At 41.9% G+C, this 24,927-nt stretch overlaps 2 protein-coding genes across 8 annotated transcripts in view; both read right to left on the reverse strand.

Moving 5' to 3' along the window:
* The window catches only part of OIT3 (oncoprotein induced transcript 3), a 31,069-nt gene extending 21,287 nt beyond the window's left edge, over positions 1–9,782 (reverse strand). Inside the window, exon 1 of one of the 4 annotated variants that reach the window (XM_074874186.1) lies at positions 9,586–9,782. Coding sequence is in view for 1 of the 4 variants with exons in the window: in XM_074874183.1 (XP_074730284.1) it covers positions 2,764–2,827 (64 nt within the window). In the remaining 3 variants the exon portion in view is untranslated. Of the gene's footprint in view, positions 1–2,763; positions 8,124–9,585 lie in introns of those variants that run through there. The other 3 variants (XM_074874185.1, XM_074874184.1, XM_074874183.1) reach the window with 3 other exon arrangements.
* The window catches only part of MCU (mitochondrial calcium uniporter), a 94,105-nt gene continuing 77,402 nt past the window's right edge, over positions 8,225–24,927 (reverse strand). For 2 of the 4 annotated variants that reach the window (XM_074874188.1, XM_074874189.1), the window contains exons 2-8: positions 22,892–22,961; positions 18,651–18,821; positions 17,607–17,711; positions 14,331–14,491; positions 13,643–13,846; positions 11,389–11,505; positions 8,225–10,175 (exon numbers count right to left, since the gene is read on the reverse strand). In XM_074874188.1, the coding sequence (XP_074730289.1) occupies positions 10,041–10,175; positions 11,389–11,505; positions 13,643–13,846; positions 14,331–14,491; positions 17,607–17,711; positions 18,651–18,821; positions 22,892–22,961 (963 nt within the window). In that variant the 3' untranslated portion in view covers positions 8,225–10,040. Of the gene's footprint in view, positions 10,180–10,900; positions 11,078–11,388; positions 11,506–13,642; positions 13,847–14,330; positions 14,492–17,606; positions 17,712–18,650; positions 18,822–22,891; positions 22,962–24,927 lie in introns of those variants that run through there. The other 2 variants (XM_074874190.1, XM_074874191.1) reach the window with 2 other exon arrangements.

Here is a 24,927-nt window from a genome sequence, read left to right on the forward strand (position 1 = left end):
TACATTTATGCCAAGGTGAGTTGAAAGAGCTGTAAGTCAAATCTGTGCACTCTAAAATTCTGCAGTGGGGCAAGTGAGATTGGTGGCAGCCGTCTGTATTTAAAGATTTACTTAGATGTGCCCTGGTCTCCTTCAGAGACTCTGTCCCTCACTTCCCTCTCTGCCAGTTGCTAACGACCTCTACGATTCACAGTATCTATCGTGGTTCTGTGTGAGGTTGCTGCCTCCCTGCATCTCAATGAAACAGCTTCCCCATATATTTTCATTTATTATCTTAAAAGCTAGAGAGCATGAAGTCTGAATCAGGGCCTACCGGGGAGCAAAGTGTTCAACTCTACACAGTCAGGTTCCTTGCAAGCCCACAAACCCTCCTGATCTTCACAGGAGATCAGATGTTTGTGAGTGAAGTGACTGTTTGTGAAGGCAAGATATAAACACATGGACCTCCTAGTATATGTGTGGCTTGTTTATACAGTGCTCAAGGAGCATGTCTGTTTTCAGAGGCCTTTCTGAACCTTCTGCAAACAATTAAACTGTAAGAATACCATCGGGAGAAAAAAAATGAAGAATTGAAGTGTTCATTACATATTCAGTCTTCTTCTAATTAACTCTGATCTGGCAGCTTTCTCCCTAAAAGTCCAGAGGTTTCATTTTCACTTACATTTAATACCCGATTAAGCACTACTTACCCATGACTAGCTATTTCCTATTAAGCAAAATGAATGCTAATACTGTCTTGAGTAGGGAAAATTGATTATTATTGCCTAGAATTAGGCTAATAAAACCAATCATTCTGATTAAATGTATCTCAGATTGGAATACCCTCTGCTTTCCACACCACATTTCTTTTTAAGTTCTAAAATCGCACTCTCAGTTTTGCATCTGTTTATACAATAGGGTGATGCAATTTGGGCAGTGGGGAGACATTATACTGTTTCTATTAGAATGCTCAGGACGCAGACAAACCTTCTCAGTTCATTATTTTGATTTGCTTCACTAACTTTAAAGTGGGAACTACAATGCTTCAGAGAATGGGCTTCAAGTCACCCGTATTTAGCCGCAGCCTCTGTAAATACCTGTCCCACCGACATGCTATCTTGTAGCTTCTCACAAACAGAACATCTCTCTTGACAAACATCCTTACACCTTCCTCAGCCATAGACATGTTTTGTCTGGCCTCAAACCCAGCACAAAAGGCAGGAGGAGCTGCCGTAGCCATGAGAGTGCTGCAGAGCCGCAAGCTGGCACAGGGAGCACAGATCTGGGTTACGAAGGGAATCTCTAGTGCTGTAAATCACAAGATAGGCAGAGGAGCAGATTCACTCCCACTACAACCAGTCGAGTTCTCCTGAGCAGCAGAGGTGCCTCCCCTTACCCACAGACAGCAGCAGCACTGTTAAATCCCATCCTCCTAAAGCTCGCTTGACTTCTTGCGACAGAAGAGATGGGTCCTGCCTTTTCTTTGCGCGCAGCTGAACAGCTCTGGGCTTCCCTCAGCGTAACTCACTTGGTTTCCACAAGATGATTCGGTATGGCCTTAGGGTGAGTCACTGACTAAGATTAAAAGGTTTCTGTGTCGTTAAAAGCCAAATGAGGCGAAGCGAGGAATGCCCTGTCAGCCTCCCAGCTGGGCAGCACCAAAAATACACACTCATTAGCTTTTATATAGTATAATTAACTTTATGAAATATCCTTTGCAGACAGACTCTGAAAACACTCATCTAGGGAGATCACATTGTCTCCTAAACATTCAGAAAATAATTTAAAGACAAAATTTACTGAGATGAACATGCAGCAGCTCAGAGGGAGCTGGAAGAAGGCATTTCAGGGGAATGGGGGAGCACACGCTCACATCTCCCATTTCTCTGAGGGCTTCAGGCAGGAATGAAGGGGAAGCAAACAAGCAGAAAAGGCAGACAGTGCTCCTTCGAACACTGCAGACCCTCTGTGGCCACCCTCGGACTGCCAGCACTGCCCCAAACCAACCTTCCTGCAGACACCAAGCAGTCTTTGGCAGCACAGTTTACTGGAAAACTAATTTGAGTTTTTAAGAAAAAACTCCACGATAATATAGAAGCAACCAATCAGCCTCCTATTGCCTCTCCCCAGACAACGAAAGCATGGGGGTTTTGCACAAGACATATAACTGTCTCCAGTTCCCTCTGTTTTTCATTTTTCTTGGCTCAATTTTTTTCCTCCCCAACACTTCTTGCATGGCCTGAGCAATTCAGCCTGACAAGCATTAGCTATGAAGTAAAGCTTTTCAATTTGTAATCTTGATGATATCATTAGTTCTCTAGCTGACATTCTACCATATATACTGGATGACAAATCAGGTTGTAGCAAGCATTCATAAGCCCACCATTCTGCAGGGAGATTAATCCTGTGTCTATTGTGTAACCAGAGGTCTCTGCTCTGGCACGACTAAGCCATGAAATGAGCAGCACTGCATTATGACACTAAATTCAGTTAAAATTTGTCAAAGCAGCAGGTGAAAAAGTATCATAATATCTACTCAGAGTCTCTCTTCTGAAGGGAGAGGAAAATCCCACAGTGCCTTGGCAGTAGAGATTCTCCCAATATGGGAATCTTTACGCTCTGTGACAGAAAGACCTTTCCAATTGGAAAGAACTTCACGCTACCTTCAAAGAAAAAGGATATTTCTCACATCTCCTAGTCTTTCACCTAAGAACACTAAGGCTCGGCACAAACCTTAAAGATGGCAAACAGAAATAAGCTTGAAGGCAATGCCTTTTTACTCACCCATCGAAGACACTGGCTGCAACTGGATAACGAAGCAGATGCAGAAAAACAGGTACTGGAACATCCCACTCAACCAAGGAACAGTTACCACTCAAGTAACAGAGGCTTGAAAGCCCTTACACACGCTATGGCTCTTGCAGCCTTCCTCACAGTGGAGCTTCTGACCCCAAGCTTTCCGAAGAACAAGTTTGATAGCTCTCCTGGAAGTTTATCAGAGGAAGAAGCTGAAGGGATGTGGGGTACAGCTCCAGCCTTGACCTCCACAGAGCAGCTCTGCCCCTTATTGACAACAGAGATGTACTTACTGATCAATCTTGGGTTTTGGACTCAACCCGCTATTGTTTTCTGGCCTGACTGCCCCACAGTGACACCTCCACTATCTTATCTGGAGAAGAATTCTAACCAGGGACACCCGGACATCCCGAAGGGATGGAAAAGAAGAACAGATGGGTGCTTGTTTTTATCTCTGCTCCTTCCACAAGCTCCTTCATGGCTCCCCACAGGCAGAAAACACCAGCTAGAGAGCTTTAACTGCAGGAAATAGTGGCCAAAGGAGGAGAAATGATCCTTCCGAGCAGAGATTGCAGACGAATGCTTGGATCAGAGCTACAATGAGAACATCAGTCAAAGTGAAAGACTGGTGTCCCACAGGGAAATAAGCTGTTCCTATGCTACACAAAGACCCTTTCCACTCCTGGTCACACAAGCTGACCACTGTAGCGAGATTATCAAACAAGGCAAATAAGGACATTTTTCTGCAGTATTCCTGTGACCTCTGGCTTTAAAAAACCAAAACCAAACCAACAAAGAAGAAACCAAACATTACTGAACTAACTTCCATGCAAAACTTGAGTGAGAACCTCTGCCTTACCGGTTTAAACCAAACTAGGTTGAGTTGCAGGTCATCACCATGAGCTCTGGCTATAGATAAGATACAGCACACTGAAATCTGCTCTCTATTAAAGCAAACCAGGCACTGTGACTGACAGTGAGAGATATCAAGGTTACCGAATAAGCTGAAAGGGATCTTCCCTCTCATGCCACTAGCTGTAGCTCTTATTAGAAAGAATAGATTTAATACTCCTGTTTTTAACATATATGTACATACACACATCTACAGGTCCCTCCCTGCTTATGAACAATGGTCGTACAGTTCACCAGGAAATCATCTGCAGGCAGAAAGCTCTCCATCAGCAAAGACTACAGCTAAGCCTACAGTAATTGCACAATCAAGCAAGTGTAGGCATTTACTTCCACATCTCCTTTGCACCCTGCATTTCTGCAGCAGGCTGGCATAAGGAATAATGTCAAGGTTGATGTGGTAGCTTTAAATCCCAGTAGGAAAAAAATGGCTCCGTTATTTTCATATTGAGTTTGCATGAGACAAGGAGTTGGATATTTGCCTGCTTTGCAGAAATTATACGTTATAAAAAGTTCTCAAGGGCCTCTCCCCGTCTGGGTGCTCCCCTGGCAGTGAAGTGCAATATGCTGCTCTGCTCCACCCCAGAAATCTTTTCCAGTGGTGAATAACTCTAGGGGAAAAAAAAAAAAAAAAAACCAAAACCTTTGTGGCTATATTGTGCTGACAGCCACGCAGTACCAGAAAAGTTTTTTTCAACAACAGGAAAGGAGAACAAATTCACTATGCAAAGTTAGCAGGGCAGATAACCCTCAAAAGGTGATTATGTGAATTCCCAGAAGAGAAACTAAAATTGAACGGAGAATAATACAGCAAGCCACAGGAAGTTATATTTTGCCATTTACATTGAAAGGTTGATTCATACTTAAGATCCTGGGTAAATAAAACTGACAAGCTTGAATTGAATTTTCTGTTTGTGTTAGAGATGTGTATATTTATCTGAACCATTTCATTACCAGCTGCTTTTATTTTTGTAGGTGATATATTAGGCCTGACACTAGTAATGTTTTGACAGTTATATGTAAGTGACTGACAATTAACATAGAGAAATGAACAGCATCATAGCAGTTTTGAGCCTCAAAGGTGTCACAAATCAAATTCTCCAAAATGGATTAAATCAGGAGATGCCCCAGCATTCCCAGCAATGACACTATCCCAAATCACCATAACTTCTAGTTCAAGGAAACAGTCTAAAGATGGAGAAGAGTCAGTGTGTCAGCTCTAACATTTTTGGAATCCACAGGAACGACAAAGACCATCTCAGTCTTCTGACGAAAGCACCAGCAGATGCAACTCTTTTATCAGCACTTCCTCTTTGCTTTGCAAGTTATTTTGGGTGACATAAATAGCTCCAGTTCCCCCACAAACAATGGTAGCCTGTATTAGAGTAGGCCACTGCAAATCTATGCCTCGGGGAGCTGGAGCAATTATTACTAAGAAGGGAAGGGGGAAAAAAAACAAACAAAAAACCCTCCTGCAAACAGACCCTCAGGGAGAAAGGATACAGTTCCAATGGAGTACTCCAGATGCTGTAGGGCCTGCACCCTCTAGACAGATCTGGTAAATCTGTTGTTCCTGACCTCCTCTTCCCCACCCCAAAGACAAGTGATCCTGACTTCCCAAGCAGCAAGAAGAATCAGGATCAAGTTAGTATTTCTTAAAAGTAGTCACCAGTATGGGTTAAAAGATATGAAGAGGGAAAGCAATATTAAAATAAAGAACTGGAATTTTATTTTGGCACCCAAGAGACCAGCTGCTGTCTAAGCTTAGGTATGTCTATTTTTAATGCAAGAAAGGATGCTAATTTTGCAGGTGGCAACCACACTTCTTGCTTCTCCCAGACATTTAGAAGGCTTTCCCACCCTTACAGAAGGAACTCAAATCCTTCAAAGCACTGGCTAGGCTAAAAAGCCTCATACTGCTTGTGCTAATGGACTAATGAGTAAAGATGCTTTGGTGTTTTCTGAAGCTGGCCTTGCCTTTGCCAGAACCCCCTCTCAAGACACGCCAACGCTTGAGGAAGGTGAGGTGTGTGAAGAATCCCTCAGCTTGCCTAGAAGGAGCAGGCGGATGAGCTAATCAGTGCTTCCTGCCGCCGGGACAGAGGAGAACCCGACACACACGACAGGATCCCTGGCTGCGATTGATGTGAGGATGTATGTTCACAATTAGCCTTGACAAGCTGCTGAGATGGATTGCACGAATGTCAAGGACTTAGAGATAGGCCTTGTTGCTGTAAACAACTTGTCCCAGGACACGGTGCCAATGGGAAGGGCGGTTGAGATCAGAGAGCGCACAGGAGTTCGGTGAGGTATGAGCCAACTCAACAAGAAAGTAAAACACCAAGACCCCATTAAAATCAGACAAGTACATAACTCCTAGCAAAGAGTAGCAGTTATTTCCTTTGCCTTAGTGAAGCCCTGTGAAGCAGAACTTGGTGTTTTGAGAGCGTTTTTCCACAGTTGCTACAGAACCCAGTGTATTTTCCATGATCCTCAATTCCTAGATGGAGGAACTAGGGCACAGACAGCTTGCCACTATTGCAAAACTAGTCAGGGGCAGAGACAGGAGCAGGACCCACCTTGTACAAGTGCACAGAGCCACAATGACACAACGTAACACCAGCTTCTCCCATACTTCAGGGCTTACATACACTGCAAGTTTAATTTCCACTCCTGTATTTCACTTTTCTCTCCTTTAATGTCCATATAGAAAACATTTTTTTTTTGAAAGGGAATAATCAGAATCTCTTGGCATAGGTAGAAAAAGAATCTCCTTCCTATGTAAAAATAAAGTCATAGAATGTAGCACAGAGGAAAGCAGTTGGCATTGACAACTCCACACAAAAAACACAGAGGAGATGAAAGAAATTGTCCACTGGCTCAGAAAGACAGGGCAACTTGGCCAGCTTCACTTGACAGACATAGTGCCAAGGACTGACAGCCAACAGCAGCTTCAGAGCACCGTGCAGACCCTCTTAGAGCCAACATGGAAGCGCAAGAACATAGAGCAAGGTGATCATCACCACTGTCTGCCAGGTAAGAAGGGCTAGAGGTGAAAAGAAAAAGGGTTTCTTTGCTCTTCAGGAAAAAGGAGCCATGAACACCTCCCCTAGAGAGGTTTGCAAGGTAGAGCCTCGCAGGCGTGGCAAAAAGGAAACCTGATACATTTCTCCAGACAATTTAGAACTTGACATGTATTTATTTGAAAGCTCCCTCAGAAAAAGGGGGAAGAGAGGTTAACCAAATGAATAACAAAGTTGGTAGAAAAAGCAGCATCTGAACGCTGCAACGCACACTGCTGTTTATCCTTCAGAGGGTATTAAGAATGCAGCGTTACATTAGGATTCAGCACGGCCTGCTCTTAGGCTGCTGCAGCAGGTCAGGACCTGGGTCCGAGACACGAGACAGCAAGGTCATTCACCCCCGGCAGAGACCACATGTGCACTGGGGGTGCAGAGCGGAGCGGGACAGCAATCTTCCAGGGGGACTAACAACACCCACCAGACAGCCCCTGCTTCAGGGTACAGTTTCAGAGTCTTATTTAACTCCTTTTCCCACATCATCTCTAGAACAACATTAAAGCACATGCAGGAACAATTTTGTCAGAGTATTTTCTTGTTTTCAAAATAGGGATTGTGGTGCTGGATGTCAAAGTCTGCAGTTCTTCTGGATGCCAAAATGGATAATGAGTTATGCAACCGATCCAAGCAATTTGTCTAGGGAGGGCAGCAGCTCATCTGTACTCAGCAGCAAACTAAGGGCTGCTTGGAGGAAGAGGGTTTGTCAGCATTGGCCGAAATGAATTTCAGCAGTGATTCAAGGTAGGTCACAACAACTAACTGCTTCCAGTCCCTCCCTTGCGCCTTTAAAAAACACAAGAGAGTTAGCCGTTTTAAAAACTGGCCAATCATGGATTTTTTTTTTTTTTTTTGAACAGTCAATGGACATGATAAAAACCTTCTGGCACCAAACATCTCATCTGAACGTCCTATAAAGTTTGGAAAAAGTACAGTCTGCTGATGCCCAAATTTAATGAATGTCACCATGACAAATCAGACCTCAGCCATTCAAGGGCCCAGAAAGAAAGTAACATAAGCTTAAAACTTCAGTTTTCCTCTGAAACAGTACTTGAATGCAATATAGAAATACACTGACACCAGTTGGTACCTTTTAGGTTGCTGGGCATTACACAACCCATATATATTCTTATCCTGCAACCTGCCACATGTCTCCAGATTTTGTCAGCCTCCACATGGAGCTACTACACTGGCCAAAGGCAGATCTTTGTTAGACCAAATACCTCTACCTCACCACCTCAACTGCTCCCAAGATCCCTGTGTTATATAGCTAGGCATGACAGCAAGATCTCCATCCGAGCTTCTTCAGGAAAGCTATTATCTGCATCACCACAGCCTCAGTGATGAAAGGTCAAGAAGAAATAACCTAAACAAAAAGAAATGGAGGAAACTCAGGAGACAGCTACCACATATAGAATATTCTTTTCTCAGATGGGCAAAATAACGTTATTCAAGAGCACTGATTCAAAAATTGAATAGTTATTTATTGTTCCAGAAGTACATTGCTCTTTTATACATATTTGATAAATGATACAGGATTTTACACATGTTCAGTTTTTTGTTTTTTTGTTGTGTTTTTTTTTTTTTTTAAAGAAGGACTTTTCTCCATGCTCCCTCCCTCATCCCAAACACACACCAAGGATTCAGCTACAGGATCGTGTTCAATTTTTTCCCTTTAAAACTCACCACACAAACAGGATAAAACAGATAAAAAATAATCACGCAATGTAATTAAATTGAAAGACAGAGGAAAAAGGGGAAGGGAGAAAAAAACAAAACTAGAAACATGCACCCATTCAGTCCAACATGCCATTGAGTGAGAAGAGGCAGCAATCCCAGCTGTGTTTCCACATCTGCAAGGCACCTGGCATCTAGTTAATACTGATTTGTTTTTTTCTTTCCTATTATTTTTAAAACATGGTTCTCCAAAAAAACCCAGAAGCCTCTTTCCATGACACAGTGAGGAGTAGTAGTGAAACATCAAAAAAGCAGCCAGCCTTTCTGTATATAAAGCTTAATGCCCTTCTCCCACCTTCATCCTGTCTCCACAGTATTTATCAGCAGGATGCTAAAACAGACTGACCTGCTTTGAATGAAGAGATGTTTTATCTGCTTAGAAATCAGCTAGCCTTGGCTAGAAGAGAGGGCAATGGGTTGACTTTCCTTCCTCTATTTCTTTTAGCTAAGAACAAGAGATGTCATTAGCCACTCCTAAGAAATTCTGACCTGTGGATGCAAAGTTCATTTAAAGCTACTTAATTAGGGGGAAGTGCTAGACAACTGAAGTAGTTCTGTGTCTTGCACTGCAAGAGCCCCAGGCTTTCAAAAAGCCTCTGGGCAAGGAAAATGTTTTGACCGTATACGAGACCTTTTATCCTGTTACACAAGCAATCAAATATCAAGTTTAATTATTCCATGTTCCAAAACTGTTCATTTAAAAGCAGGAGTCATGATTCTGTGACAGTTTCATAATCCTTTACACCTTCATAATTTTGTAGTCCAGGTGGCTATCAGATTTGGGGTAGGAAGAGGGGAATCTCCCTCCCTTAAGACTGAATATAAAAAACCTCTCATGCAATGCTGCCATTGATTTCTAGAAGGAGCTCAAGGGACGTAAAGTTTCTATAGTTATTATGGAATAATCCAAAATATCAATTATCAAATGTCCAGAAGAAAACTCATTCCTTCTCTCACTTGGCTACAACCAATCTGTGCTACAAATAAGCAAAGGAGGAAGTCAGTGGAGCACATGGGGTGGGTTGGGAAGTGGAAGCTCATGGTTTTCCAGTAGAAAGCAGTCTTGTAGTAACTTTATAAAAGATACCAGGTCTGATCAGAAGTGTGCGTGTTAATGGTGGTGGAGCGCAAGTTCTGATCACCAGCCACAGCTCCAAGTGGCTTGAATTCTTTGTTGTTTTCTTTTTCTCCTTTTTCTTTTTTTAAGAGGGAAAGAGATCTGAATCAGGTAAAGGAAAATTAAAAAAGCTAAGCAGGCTGCTGGTGTCTTACCAAGAGGCAGACCCTGCAAAGCTGGAAGAAGACACCCCCCTAACACCCCAGCATTACATTCTTTTCATGAACCCCCCCAATCCTGTATTTGTACACAATTGCCATTCAGACAGGTTTTAAATGTGACTATTTGCCAAGCCCTTTTCAGAACTAACATTCCACAATGTCCCATCTTCATATTTAAGAGATTCCCCCCAACAGTCCTTTGTCTTGATTAAAGGTAAAAACCCTCCACCCCCATACCACCTCCCAGCTTCCACCTGCAATGCTTTAATTAAAAAGGCAAGAGCTATGAACAGGTTTTTGCCGGGGTTCAGAGCTTCTTTGCTGATCAGTCCTTTTCATCAATTTGCTGGATGGGCAGGTGAACCTGCAGTGGGTCTCGAAGCCTCTTAAGGTCCAATTCTGCCTAAAAGTAAAAGACACATTATAAAGAACAAGCTCCCAATACACCTTCCCCCAATACCATTCCCCTTTACAGAATGGAAAGTTTTCCCATATTTCCTTGGTTTTCCTGTCCAGAAGGGAAGCATTCAAAAAGTAAAACAAAGCGACAGGTTCATATTTGGGAAAACCATTCTCAGCACTTAAAGACATTTGCTCTGTACCTCTCTAAACTTGGCTACACGCAGCCACTTAAAAGGAATATGGTAGGGACGATTTGATTCCCAGAAACTCACTGGAACATTCTTAAAAAAAACCCCCAAAAACCCCACCAAAAAAAACAACAAACCCAACTAAATTAATGGGAATGGTTGATTCCAGAAGAAAGACTCCATGAAAATACAGCCACCCAAGGCTATCTATATTCAGCACAGCATGAGAAAACTCAGAAGTTTTTCTGGGTTTCTCATGAAACCAAGAGAGCCTAGCCCTGATCTCCCTCTACTCCTTGCAGCACTCCTTCTCCAAGGCAAGAGAAGAACACATCTTGCCCTGCATATCCTACACTGTCATTTTCAGAGCCTGGGAATAAACAGAGAATGATATGGAGCAGTGAAAAAGCATGTGGTAGCTCTGCTTTTCCTGCTTACACCATCCTTCTGCAGAAAGTATCTCAGAAATATGAGGAAAGATCTCTACCCGACTCCTTTGTTGAACAGATCCCACAGTGTGGACAGTCTGCCAAAAGTGTCTGCCTCCAGAATATGAGAAATCTGCCCCCATTGCCACTAACAATACAGCTAAATTTCTTGAACATTATTTTCCAGGACTGCAACCGGTGCACTGAAGTGCTATGTCAAGAAGACATGAACTGAATGGATGCAAGTCTTCATTCCTCACTAAATCCATCTGGTGTGTAGGAGCTGAGAAGAAAGGAAATCTTGAATTAGGCTCCTCTGAGGCATGAAGTGCCTGAAGCAACTCAAGATTTGCCAGCAGTTTCTAAAAGGCCCTTACAGACATAGGCAACTGTTTCATTTTGATTTACACATCCAGCAGTTCTACTCCTGCGCAAATCAAAGCCAATTCACAGTGATTGCACTGGGGCTGTGACAAGAAAATGGGCTGAAAACTTAAGATACATCCATTCTTCTTTGAGGTGCATCTATTAATAGTAACTAAGAACTAGCAAGCAGTAATTTCTTTGTCTTATTTCTGGAAAAACTCTTGTTACCTGAGCAATTGCATCCTTGAGTTGATTGTATTTCTCTAGATCAAATCGTGTCTTTTTGGCTCCTTTATGGAAAAATAATAAGTACTGTCTGTCTCTGGCATCTGGATATACATACTCCTGAAAGGAAAAAAAGGAGACAAGATAGGAATAAAGCCACAACAGGCTGCAACACAGGGTACCATTAGCACAGTATGTATCAGGTGTGTTTTGGGAGGATGACTAGTTTCTGTCAGTGAAGGCACGAGACCAGACAGCATTGTCTATGCTGACCCACTGTGGTGGGGTGACCCCAGCCACCAACTAAGCCCCCACCCAGTCAGTCACTCACTCCTCCACAGTTGGATAGGGGAAGAGAATCAAAAGGGCAAAAACCAAGAAGAACTTAGAGTCAAGATAAAGACAGCTTAACAAATTAAGAAAAAAAGACCCTTAAGGGTGATGCAAAAGCAATCACTCAGCACCTCACACCAGCAGACCAATGCCCAGCCAGTCTCTGAGCAACAGCTGCTTTGGAGAAACTCCCCCCACCACAGTTTATTGCTGAACATGACATTACATGGTATTATTTTGGTCAGTTCAGGTCAGCTGTCCTGGCTGTATCCCCTTCGCAACGTGTCACCACCATCCAGCCTACTCCTGGGGGTGGTGTGTGTGTGGAGGTGGTAGGGGAGGAGTAAGAGAGACGACCTCGATATTCCTGAAGAGTGCTTGCGCAGTAACAAAAACACTGGTGTGTTGTCAAGACTGTTTTGGTCACAAATCCAAAACACAGCACCATACCAGCTGCTGTGAAGAACCTTAGCTCCATCCCAGCCAGACCCAGTACAGGCATTTGCTTCTCTACTAGTATCTTACACTCCAGCAGTGAGTTACCGTCACCTCCCTCCTGTCCCCAATGTGTGAATCCTTCCATGCTGGGAGAAGAAAAACTAACACATTTCAGGGTTCCAATACTGACAAGTTTGTGGGGAGGAAAAAAAAAAAGCTATAAATACCAGAAGAAAGCCTTTGTAAGATGGCCCTTACTCTCTTTTTAAGGTCATAAACATGCAACAGCTAATTAAAGCAACAATAGTTGCTTATGAGTTCATCTCTCAACCAAGCTATACAAGCAAGAACAAGAGCCTAATACCACAGGTTTTGCCAAGGATACTCTACTAGAAAAAAATCACAGCTGCTTAGAGCGTGCAGATAACTCGGAGCAGCAGAGCTGTTCACACCAAATCCCACACAGCCTCCACAAAGTACAGGTCTGCCTGCTGAAATTAACTGTCCCTTGCACTGGAACACCCCACAGCCTCTGTGTCTGGTACGCAATGACCAAGGCTATCAGGTGAAGAAAAGCTGCGTTCAGTGTCACGCCATCCCAGAAACACTGAGATTTTAAGGTCTGGCATAAGAGGTACTAATTGATACAGATGACAATTAAAACATCAAACCTGAGTTCAAACACAGCAGAAGTTCCAACCACACCTGGCAGAAACTATTGCAGCAGCCCTGGCAGGGCTACGCATGTCCTCAGCCCCTGAAATGATGCACCTGACAGACCCCTGGGACACTCTGCTGGAACACCTGCAGCATCTGTTCTGATGGTCTTGTGACTGTAGAGACTCTTCGAGCCATCCCTTGTTACTTAGGTGGGATTATCAAGTTTAGGAGGGAGTGATGAGACAAACCATGTACTAGTAAACCCACACATAGTCTGCCACAACTACAAGGATTGAGAGAAGGATCTGGATGGGAGACCAGATCCATAAAACACCTAAGCAAAAGCATTTCCAACAAGATCCCTGAGCCTTCATCTCACTAAACAGGCCAGCATCTCATGTCAGAGAGGTGGGCTTCCTTGAAACTCAGAAGGTACCTTGTGCACCCATAGTTTATCTAAGCTAATAAGTCACAGCACTTGGAGGCCTCTGGTGCAAGTCAACGTGTGTGAGGCTGTGTGTGGGTGCATGCAAAAACCATTATCTGTCAGTAGATGAACCTGTACAGCTAAAGCAGTCAACCACCAAACATATATAAGCATCATGGTAAGACAACCAGGAAATCAGCAATGACCACCACCAGAAAATCTCACAACCATACACCACCATCCCGGACAGCACAAATAAAATCAAGTGGCATCTAGGTTCCGACAGGATAAAGAAATGACAAAGCTACTTCTAAACAGGCACATTTTCGCTATTTTCCTAGGGAGTAGAGCTTAAAAAGTCTTCTACTGAAGCGTCAACATCAGCACAACAAGTCCTACCTGGCGAGTCATTACGAAATAAGCATACATTGCCATGGCACTACCATAGGTGATGAAATAGGTGACTGGTTCCATAATGTCCCAAGAATATTCCCACCAGGTGAGGCGGGCCAGAATCCCAAACTGAGTGGCCATATAGGCCAGGCCTCCCCACAACACCAAGGTTGTCCTCTTCTCTGCTTTTCTGCTGAGCTCCATCCTTACCTACAGAAGACAGAAGCACACACCTTGTATTCTCAAAAATAATTATGTTAATATCATTTAGAGATAATGTAAAAATAGTACCTTGTATTTATATTCATGTTAAGTGGTTTGAAACATGATTTGAGTCTAGATTATGCAGACAAATCTAGACTACTTTTCCATCAGTCTCTTATCATCCATAGTTTACTCGAAGCATGCTCTGAATGCCTCAGACAGGTGCTTAATTCTCTATGTTCAGAGATGTTCTGTTGCGTTAGCCCCAGTCTTTATTTACTACCAAGTTCATTTCCAATTATATAAAGCAAGGAAACAAAATCCTTCCACACAGAAACCAAAACCAGGCATGGTTTGGTATACACTTAGTGCAACATTTGCTTCAGTTGTCTTAAAACTATTCAAAGCATGCCAGGAACCTAATTAAAACCTTGAAATAAATTAAGGATGATTTTGGAGGGTAAGTAAAATACAATGAGAAACATCTCACTTTTTCTAGCGGTGCTAGTTGCTCCTTCAATTCCTCTAGTCTCCCTATCAGCTCCTTCTCTTTGTTCAGCTGGTGCTCCTCAATGCACAAGGCGGTATACAACTGCTGAACCAACGTCTTGACATCATTCAGCGTCGTTGCATTTTCATGGCTTAAGAGCTCTAGGAAAAAAAAAGAGACTACTTTATATGCATGTATCCACAGAACTTCCCATATGCGCTTCAGAAACTTATTAGTCTGCACAGGAAATGTATGAAACTATCTTTTCAACAAAGAAGCCTTTGGAAGAACTCCAACGCTTTAAGACAACGCAATTTCTTCAAAAGAAAATCAGACTTTATTATTGGATATTCCTAAAATTTGATCAGAATAAGGAAAAGAGACAGTTAATATTAAGCTTGCCAGATATCAACAGCTGCTTCTGATCCATATTTATGTACGAGACTTGATGCAAATGAACAACTAACCTGCTATGATCCATCACACCAGCTGTCAAGAAACAGCCAGAATTCAGACTTACAGAACATCAGCAACCATAGTTATTGATGACGGCAGCCAAACATCTTGGGTTTGTGGCCCCAGGACATGCAGTCTTATGATAATTATTTTGAGTACCAACACCAGGAATTGTTTCCCAACGCTGTGGGCCGCCCCCTGCTGTGCTGCCTACAGGGCAATGAAATTCTCCCATCACAGTATTTAAACAGACACAGTAACAGGGCCACCAACTGAAACCGCCTTTATCCCAGCATTTCAACACAAAAAGGATTCCTAAAGGAAATCAATTTGTAAGACAGTTGTGACTAGTACTATTGTATTACAGGCTCCATACGGAAAAAAAACAGGTTTCAAATTACAGCAAAAGAACTTCACATGAGCCAAATAAAGAAATAGATTTTTAAAAAATTAATTTTTTTTTTAGCATCCTTGGGCTTGTACCTTAGGTTATCTTAAAATATGATTTTACCAATGCGTAAAAAGCTATGGACAACTTAACACTAGCAGCTCAAGGGAAAGAAAGTGACTCAGTTGCCTGTGCCAAGGCACACGAAGCACACCATATCCCCCTCCCAGCTAAAGGGATAAGATGAAGAAAACAAGACATGTTCCTACTGAAGTGACCATCAAAAAGTACTTAGTATTTAAGATTACAGTGTTCTGGCATTTCCATTTCAAAACACACAGGGTGATTTTGTAAAAATGGAAAAGCAAAAGCTGAAAAGTTTAACAGAACTAATCTCAGTGCCTATTTACGGGCACATTCATTTTAATACAAGCTAACTATAGAGATCTCCTTAGCAAATGAATCAGAGGCGGCAATTTCACGTAACCTAGGTGATCCCAGAGCTCACCTACCAGTGCACAATGGGTATATCACACAGGCAAGCTAACCAAAAGCATCGACACAGACTCCGCTCCCTCAAACATTAGGCAAGTGGGACATATGAATTACCTTACCTTGGGACAGCAATTTCTCCAGTGCAGAAACAGACACCATGTTTGCATTCTCATTTAATTGTATTAAAAATTACAGACTAGACCAGCTAGGCTTGATACCATCACCTGCTCTCAGGGGCTAACAGTTAGAAGAGATACCTTGTTAAAATCCTCACTCCACCTCTGTGGCTTACGATGTCTTGTAAGTGTGTGCAAACACCACATTCAGGACACAGAGCAGTAGGGTGACATCACTGAGAGTACATGTGTGAGATATCCAGTGATTTAGATACCCAGTCTTAACGGAAAGTTTTCTGTTAAGGTGCTCTTAAAGAGATTGGAAAAAAACATCTCTAGCAGAGGTCAGTCTAATCCACAGACAGGGGAAAAATGGTATTTCACCCAATGCTGCACTCCTTCTCAATTCCAGAGTCTCCCACATACTAAGGACAAAGTTCCCCGAGTCAAATTTCTTTATTTACGTGGTATTTTTATATTGTGAAAAATAAAATGCTAGGATACGTCTTTACTATTTTCCTTGCAAAAAGGTCCTTGGAAACTAACTACATCTACAAAGAAAGATGGCATAGAGCAGCAGATCTTCCTAGAAGTCAGCCACCCAGGGTAGTCTCAGACTCAAAAGATACGGTCAGTCTCCTGATTTTTGGTAGATCAACTTGCTTTTAACATGTTGCCTTATTCAGGCTGGTCAAGATGGAAAAGGAACATTAACAGTTCCCTCAGAGCTTTTGCCTTATGAATGATTCGTTCATTATCTACTTCTTGAAGAGAGGCATAAGACAGGAAGGCCCAAACACTAGGGAAAACATCCAGATAAATAGGGGAAGGTATTTCCATCATCTAACCTTCACTGGGCATGCAAGACAAGTTATAAATCCTTCCTAATTTGTTTGCCTGTCTACAGGGCTAAAAATTCTTTTCAGAAAAATACCGCTTGCAAAATTCACATTTTTGCCTGCAACAATAACAGAACAATAATGTAGACAAAAATCCCCCGCTATCTGTGAGCCAAGCAACAAGCAGATCAACATTTCCAAAACTGGTCCTTTTGTTTAAGTCCTTGGAGGTAAGTATAGGCATGCAAGAACCTGGTGCTTTAGGAAGCTATAAAGTTGCCTAGAAGAAAGAGTAGATGGTAGATGAAAATACAAAGTTCCTGCCTCCACCAGTTAACTCTGGAGTGTCTCAAAAGCTTCTTGCAAGTTTTCACATCTTGAAAATTACACAAATGTCCAAAGCCCATTATTTAAAAGGATTTTCTTATTGACTCAAAAGAGATTGGTTTCCCTTCCTATTCGATTCTTAGTAACATAAACCTTGTAAGAGCATGGTTTCATTTATTTCACTGTTTATTAGCTCACAAGGTTTACTTGCAACATTCAAAGTACCACACTTAAAAGGAAACAACGTTAACTGTCAGGTGAGGAATTATTTATTCTTTCAAATCAGATAATATAAGCATCAGTCTAACTCCCATTTTGAATTGTACTCCTTCAGAATGAGTTAAATGACATCACTTTCCAGTAATTAGAATGAAATTCAGAAAAATTTACAAAATAAGAAGAATACATGAAGAAATGTAATTTCTTCTAATGGGGGGTAATGTGTTTGAGCAGAACAAATATTTGCTTTTCATCACTGACTACTCCGATTACTTGGATATCACTGAATTAGACCCCAAGGGCACAATTAGAAACTGCAAGGTTTCCTTTAGAAATAACACTTCACGTTCTTGAACAAGTTAATAAAGCATGTTGCAGTTAAAGCGGGAACTGAACACTGAAATTTCTGATGTTTACCAGAACCAGACTGGTTTACCTCTCTTTGGTGGTCTAACATGGTACGTGACATCATTAATGATCAGTTTGAAGTCATCCAGCAGAAGCAAATCTATGCCTGTGGAGGAGGCAACACGTGTGCCATCTGTAAGGCAAACACAGACATTAAACAGTAGAAACAAAGTACCTAAACATGCTGGGGCTAAGTAGAAATGCCATCTCAAATCCAGTTGTTGGATTCCTACAGTTTCCCACAGACGATATATATACACCGGGAGCCAAATATACCAGCAGACCTTACATAGCAAATACTAGCTGAGCTATGTATGCAGCTGCTTTTCTCCATTTGTGATATTTGGGATCATCTTCTAAAAAGCAGTTCCCTTCACTCTGCACTCTTTGAATATTTTACTATGTTTTGCAATACAATTCACTTAAGTGACCTTCATCTCTCCCCAGTGGCATTAGAAATTATTTCCATCTCTGGTACTGGACGCTTTGACATCATTAACTTAGCAAACACACCCGCTCCCTCCCAGGCCAAGACTTCTAAGGAAATACCTGCTTTGATGGCACTTTCATAAGACGTCCTAACAATGTTTCAGGGCTCTGGTGGCTAGCAGACACATAGCAATTGAGCAAAACGGTGAAGTGAGAAACACATGAAGTGAAAACATGACCGAGTTTTCATAGCTAAGCAAGATACTGTTTCCCTTGTACCACCTTTTACACCCAGAGCCTTACAAATCAATTAGAACCTCTACACAGGTTGTACAGCTTGCATCTTTCCTACTAAATAGTACGACTCACCAAAAGCACCTCCATTAGCACTGAGCTGGACTCACCTCCATTTAGTAAGCATTAGTAACATTTTCCTCCTCCTCCACTCTACAGTTAGATTTCTTTGGCAGACCTGACTATACAGGGATAGCTAACAATATTCTTACTCTAGGAACGGCATTTCTACCTTCTACTTATTCAGGAATGTTGAAGATCCTGCACCATAGCAAACTGTTACTTAAAAAGCAAAAGGCTGGATGAAAATAGCTGGCAAGCAAGTAAATCAATTTGTAAATAAGAGTACCTGCTGAGTAGATTGCAACCCGATCAATTCCTTGGTCCTCTGCTTGCAGCTGTTGTAAGAACACACCAACAGAGTCTGAGATAGGTTTAAGTGTGAACTGGCAACGCTCACGCCGGGATGGAAGATTCACAGAAATCACAGGTAACCCGTTTTGGTAAACCACCGTCACTTCTACAGAGAAGAAAAAAATACAAGTTTATCATTAAAAATGAACCGAGTTTGTCGTACTAGTTCTGTACTTGTCCCATGGAGACTGAGACAAACATGGTTATGAGCTGAACATAAAACAGACTAAATTTTTGGTTGTTCTTTTATCAATAGATGTGTCCATCAACGGAAAATGGAGGGATGTCAGAGGCTTTCCCTCCCATTAACTTGGCAGTAGCTGTTAAACTTTCTATGCTTTGTAGAAAAGAGATACTTACTCTAAGCACAATCATGTTTATACTAAAAGGCAACAGGATATCTAAAAGCCACATTGCAGCATAGTACTTTTTGGTTAGTTTTTGAGAATCTAAGTATTTTGGACTATGGAAGACAAAACACTGTGCAATTTATCAGGATTTATAGCTCAAAAGACAAAGGCAGACTGTGTATATTAGGAAACATCAAGCAAGGACCTACTTCAAACCTTTTTATTCTTGTATTAATTCTGGTTTCCTCCTCTTTGTCCTGAGGCAACAAATGTTTAAGAGAACAGTCAGGAGTATGAGACTGTAGGAACAGCACTCTGAGTTTAAGCTTCAAGGTTATTTCATCTAAAATTCATGTGATCAATACACTTTGTACTTCAGAAGACAGACATTACTTCTTAGGTGTAGATAAAACAAAATTTTCCATTTCTTTAGTACTGTCAGGAGCTTTCGAAAGAGCATTCTTAAAGGATTTCTGTGCACCTTCCTAAAATTTATGGTAGCGACCTTCATGAACTGTAAGCTAGTTATTTTACAGTCAGAAAGACAGCCCACTCTTTGGGATATCCATATATAGAAAAGAGAAGTTAAAAGTTCATATTCCTTAAGTCCTCTACTGAGTCACAAACAGTCAAAATTTTTCCCAAGTGCAGTAGTTACTAGGATATAGCAGCACACCTAAAAATGATTCACTTTGGATTGCTATGTGTTTTTCTTATGTAAAAACCTAAGGTCCTTTTTATTGCACGGAGCATTTGCCATGTCTCAAGGATTGTGCAGTCGCACCCACCCACACTGCATCTGGCTTAGAATTCCCACCTCTTGTAGCTTTGGCCAACTACATGAACTACACCATCTACTTAAACTCATCTAACTCATGTATTGACATGCCAAGTCAATTTAAGCAGCTAACATCAAACCTAGTTGGTCAAAGCAGCCAATGCAAGTAAAAATAAAAGCAAATAATGTAATTTTAACTACCAAAGGGAACTATTTCTCAGCATGCCACTGTTCAGAAAGTTTTGCCACCAATGGCCTTCATACCTCCCCTTTCAGTGATTTGCTGCCAGACGATGAACTCGTTTATCACAGGATCGTTTGCACAAGTCTTGGGGTGTCATGCCTTTCCTGAAAAGGGAGGCTCGTGTATGGTGAGAAAGGATGCACCGAGTCCACTTTTACAAAGCCAAAGGAGTTCTCTCAGACTTTTGAGTTGACTGTCACACGCCTCCATGAATTCAATCAAGCATTTTCCCTCTTCCAGGGGATTGCTATCCTATGCTGACAAAAAGGTCCTCATGTCATCTTTAAAGACAAGGTGGAAGTGACCAGGCAGGGACATCTAAAATGACTAAAGCATCCCAAGAGGCCCCAGTATTTGGAAACCTATAAAGGCCTATTCTCAAGGCTTAGACACCGGACAGTATTTTAGTAGCTTTAATGTTTGGAAGCTTAGGACTCAGAGACAACAGTCAGGTATTTATTGAAAAAATAAAGCAAACTGTCAATTTATTTGGACAGTTAGACAGAATTTCAAGCTCCTTATCAGCAGCCATTATGACACCAGCTTTCAGATTTTTGCATTCTTTCATTCAAGTATTTGAGCAAGAGACTGATAAAAAATAGATTAGCATTAGCTACACTTGTGATTGCAAGCTCAGAACAAATGATCAACATGTTCAGAAGCTTAAAATAGCCACTTAAATATTGAATTCATTGGTTCTGTGAGCAGCAGATAGAACATTAACTTACGTAGTGTTTACATAATCACAAGACATGAAAAACATTCTTTAAATGCTACCTTGATCATACAGGCAGTGAGCCAGTTTGTTGTAGAACAGAAGAGATAACAACATGTGCACCAACGCTTTTCTGTGTATCCCCATGGGTACAACACAACCACCGCAGCTCCATCACTGCCAGCTTTGGAGGAAGCGCCTACCAGTGCCAGCCCTGCTGCATTTTAACCCTCCACACACCAGGTGGAGACCACAGCCATAAACACGACAGGTCAGACTGCACCAAGGGTCACCCACATTGGTAGCACACACAAAACCTTTCTCAAGGATTTCCAACTTAGGTGAAGTGTTAAATTCCAAATCATTTCCCTTTGGAAGACAGGCTCAGTAAGTCCGGAGTTACAGCTGGTTCATGTTTTCCTTACAAAAAGCTTGTAGAAGTCATTTTCTAGCCTAATTCACCAGTGAGGAAAGTCCATAATTCCAGTTTGATCCTCTCATCACCTCCCACAGAAGTAAGGTCTGCTCAGATTTTTACTGCATTGGAGGGGGACGAGCTCAGAGACAAATAAAAAAAAAAAGAAAAAATCCAAAGGACAGACATGTCAATAACACAAATCTAACAGACAGCAACAGACAGTTCCAGCAAAAGTTATTAACAAGACACTGCGATACGCCTGTCTGCTTTGCTCTCCTCTGCTCTGACAGCCCTGTGGATTGCCTGCATGAAGACTACAAGTTAAAAAGTGTACAAAGTATTTGTGCATTTCACTAATTATAGAACTAACATTCTGGCTAACCTTTACTGATGAAAATTTAAGCTGGTATTTAAATACATGGGACAAGTAGAAGAAAGTAACTGCATACAAGTGTATTGCACTTACATTTACAGACACCTACAACCTGGCCGGGGATGCTGCTAAGTAAGAGCACAGAGGATTTCAAAAGCTTTACACGCTATATTAAGCTTGAGGTTGCTTTGAGGTATGAATTCCATCCAAGCAGCACGAAGTTTTGACTCAACCATATGTGCACCAGTAACAGGTCATTAGTATTTATTAAAGATTTCTGTTCTTGCGTAAGAACAACCTAAGCAATGCAAGGCCAAAAGAAAAGTACAGTAAAAAAAAAAAAGGGTGTGGACAAAGAAGTCAGTGCTGAATGTTTACTACTGGTAAAGGTGAAGTTATTGGAAGAAATAACAAGAGAAATATTCAAGCCCAGTAAGAGGCAAGGTAAAAATCAAATCAGGCAAGTAGCTTTACACTTACATTATCCTCTCAACCTTACATGTGCCCTCTACACTTCTACCTGTTTAAGCCTTCAGGTTTTTATTTTGAACTCTCCGCAGCAGTCATGTTCTCTTTGTTTTTGCATACACTCATTATCCTGGCAGGGGAAGCAATTGTGCCAGAACCCTTTTCTTCATTAACTTTCAGGCCTTATTAACAAGCCTTAATGGGGAGAGTATCCACTAACCGCTTGTGTCAGTCAGGTTTAAGTGTCTTTACGCACAGCATGCACATGTTAGGTGGGCAATGATCTCAAAGCTGCCTGTTTCCTCTTTGCATTCTAGCACACTGAGATTTTTCAAGTTCCACCAATGCATTCTTTTGTTTCTGTTATGACAACCTATCAAAAAAGCTTAATGTCTGAACTGTCCCAGAATTTAAATCAAGTTGAACAAAGTTGCCTCGGCTTCACAACGTATTCACTGCAGCAAACAGTGCTTCCAACCATTTGAGCAAGTAGCTGGTATGAAGCGCAGTTCTATTACATCCATAAAATTAACAGGGCACATGGTACCCTGAAAGGTTGGCACCACACAGACCTCATGGCTACACCAGGAAAAACTCTGGCAAAAAAATTTGGACAGTTGCATGCAAAGTACATCTGTCTCCATAAAGCCTGTCCAGTTTTGTAAGGCCAGTTATTAGAAAAGGTGACCGTTTCCTTAATTCTTCTAGACTTGGTTGTCAGTCACTCAGTTCAGAACTAGATTACCTCCTAGCCAAAAAAGCCTCAACCGGCAAAGGGGTCAGGGAATACGATTTAAGCGAGCCCAGCGCGTCTGCATGGCGATACTCACCATCGGAGGGCACTACGGTACTGCAATAGACCACTCTCGCACTCTGCCACGGAGAAAGCCTCTGATGCACCTACAAAATACAAGCACAGCAAAAGAGCCAAGCGTTCAGTGCCGCTCGTCTGGCAGAATCACACCCCAGCGGCACCTCCTGCCCCCCTGCCGCCAGCCCCCAGCCCCGTGCCGGCGCTCGGCATCTCCTGCCACCGCCGCGGGGGTGACACCAGCCAGGAGCCCTGTCACGCACAGGCCCTGCTCCCACCATCTGCCACCCAGCAGGGCTTCCCCCTCGGCCAAGTTCACCTCCACACACCTCACTCGCTACTCACGTAGTTTAAAGTGAGAATGTATAACAACAGCTGTGGGGTTTTTTTCTTCTTCCTTAACGTAAAACGGCTTTTTAAAGCCACGTTGAATTAATCAGTTTTAAGAAATCAATTCAGATTACTACCAGACATGGGAAGTAGAAATCACATGAAAGCATCAGTCTTTAAAGGTTAAAAAAAAGTTTTAGCGCAACAGTGAGGTATGGTTACGGAGTTGTGGATCAAGACGTTCATTCTCTTATATTGTTTTCTGTGCTGACATGTATTTTTCTTTCTTACAGAGGGAAGCCAAACTCTAAGATACAAGTAGTAAACATGCCTGTTCGTAGAAGAACAAATTGTTCAAGATGAACAAAATTTGTGATACTGAGCTACTAAAAAAAAAAAAGAAAGCGTAGGGATGGTTTGTATGTTCTGCAACCTTAGCAAGGGACTGATTTGTTGATGAAAATCTACAATCAGACTGATTTGAAGTCTAGGATAAAACACACTAGGTATATACACTAATCCTCCCCCCCAACAGTGAAATTACCATTCTAGCACAAAAGAGCCCAATTTTAAAAAAGAATAAAGCGCAACACTAGCTCTCATCAGTCTATGGTGGTGGACTAGCACTCAGATTCTTCAACAGCTGCAGTCCAATATGGGCATTCCTATAGGCTGGGATATTTTTTGCTGATTTCTAAAATACAGCTGCCAAACCTGCATTACTATAAAGATATCAAGCAGGTAGGGCTTGTTTTTTAAGTAAATTTCTAACAGAAGTTTGCAAACAAACCCCAGGCTGTTGATTATTTCCCTGCCAAGTTGTCCAGACCTCCATATTTTGTGAGGTTGCTTTCAATAATTTACTTAAAATAGCTTTATCTGCTACTTCACTTTTCTTCTGAAGCCCGCTATGCAAACCGAGGATAGTGTCAACTACAGCAGTCTGTCTTGAGAGCAGGACCTATGGCCCAGGCAGTTAGTGCCTTTGACAGCTCTGGAAAGTCACTCATTTATGCTGTATTTACACTCCATTTTTCTCAGTCTTGGCAATGAAAATCAGTCAAGTCATTTTCAAGTTTTCCTCCTTGCAATTGCATTTTCAGCTTCCCACGGTCAAGTCAAACAGGCTGCTAACAGGAAAAGAGAACTGGGCATTAAACAGCTGTAACAAGTGGGAAGTTGCATGTTTTGGCAAAAATAATGTTTAAAAAACCCCTATGTGTTGGGAACCAAAGGGCAAACCTGCCTTTTTATAATTGAAAAAATAGCAGATCTTCTGGATTGATAAAAAGCCATGTGCTACTGCTGAGCAACCAGGACCCCCACCTAAAGAAAAACAGGTTTAAAACTCAAAAATACCCAAGCAAAACAGATATAGCCACACATCCTGGACAAATCAAGCTCCGCTGTCTTGGCATCACTATTCTATTATAAAAAAAAAGGCAGAAGCTCGAATGATCAGAAGCTGCACTACATGTAAGCCGATTTTCAGAACCAAATTTTACCTAAGGAGGGGAAGCCTCTATAGGAAGGTTTTAAAAAAATACCTTTTCCTGTTTGAAAGCAGCAACTTCAGTTTTAATCCTTCTAAAAATAGTATCAGACTAGATACAATATTAAGTGGGCAGAATTTATACAGTGAGACACAAGACTTCCTGTCAGAGAGCACCACCAAAGCACTGTTTATATACTTATCTTACCCGATCCCATTGCAGAGCTGGCCTT

Source organism: Strix uralensis, chromosome 7 (assembly GCF_047716275.1).
Source record: "Strix uralensis isolate ZFMK-TIS-50842 chromosome 7, bStrUra1, whole genome shotgun sequence".
NCBI classification, from domain to species: domain Eukaryota; kingdom Metazoa; phylum Chordata; class Aves; order Strigiformes; family Strigidae; genus Strix; species Strix uralensis.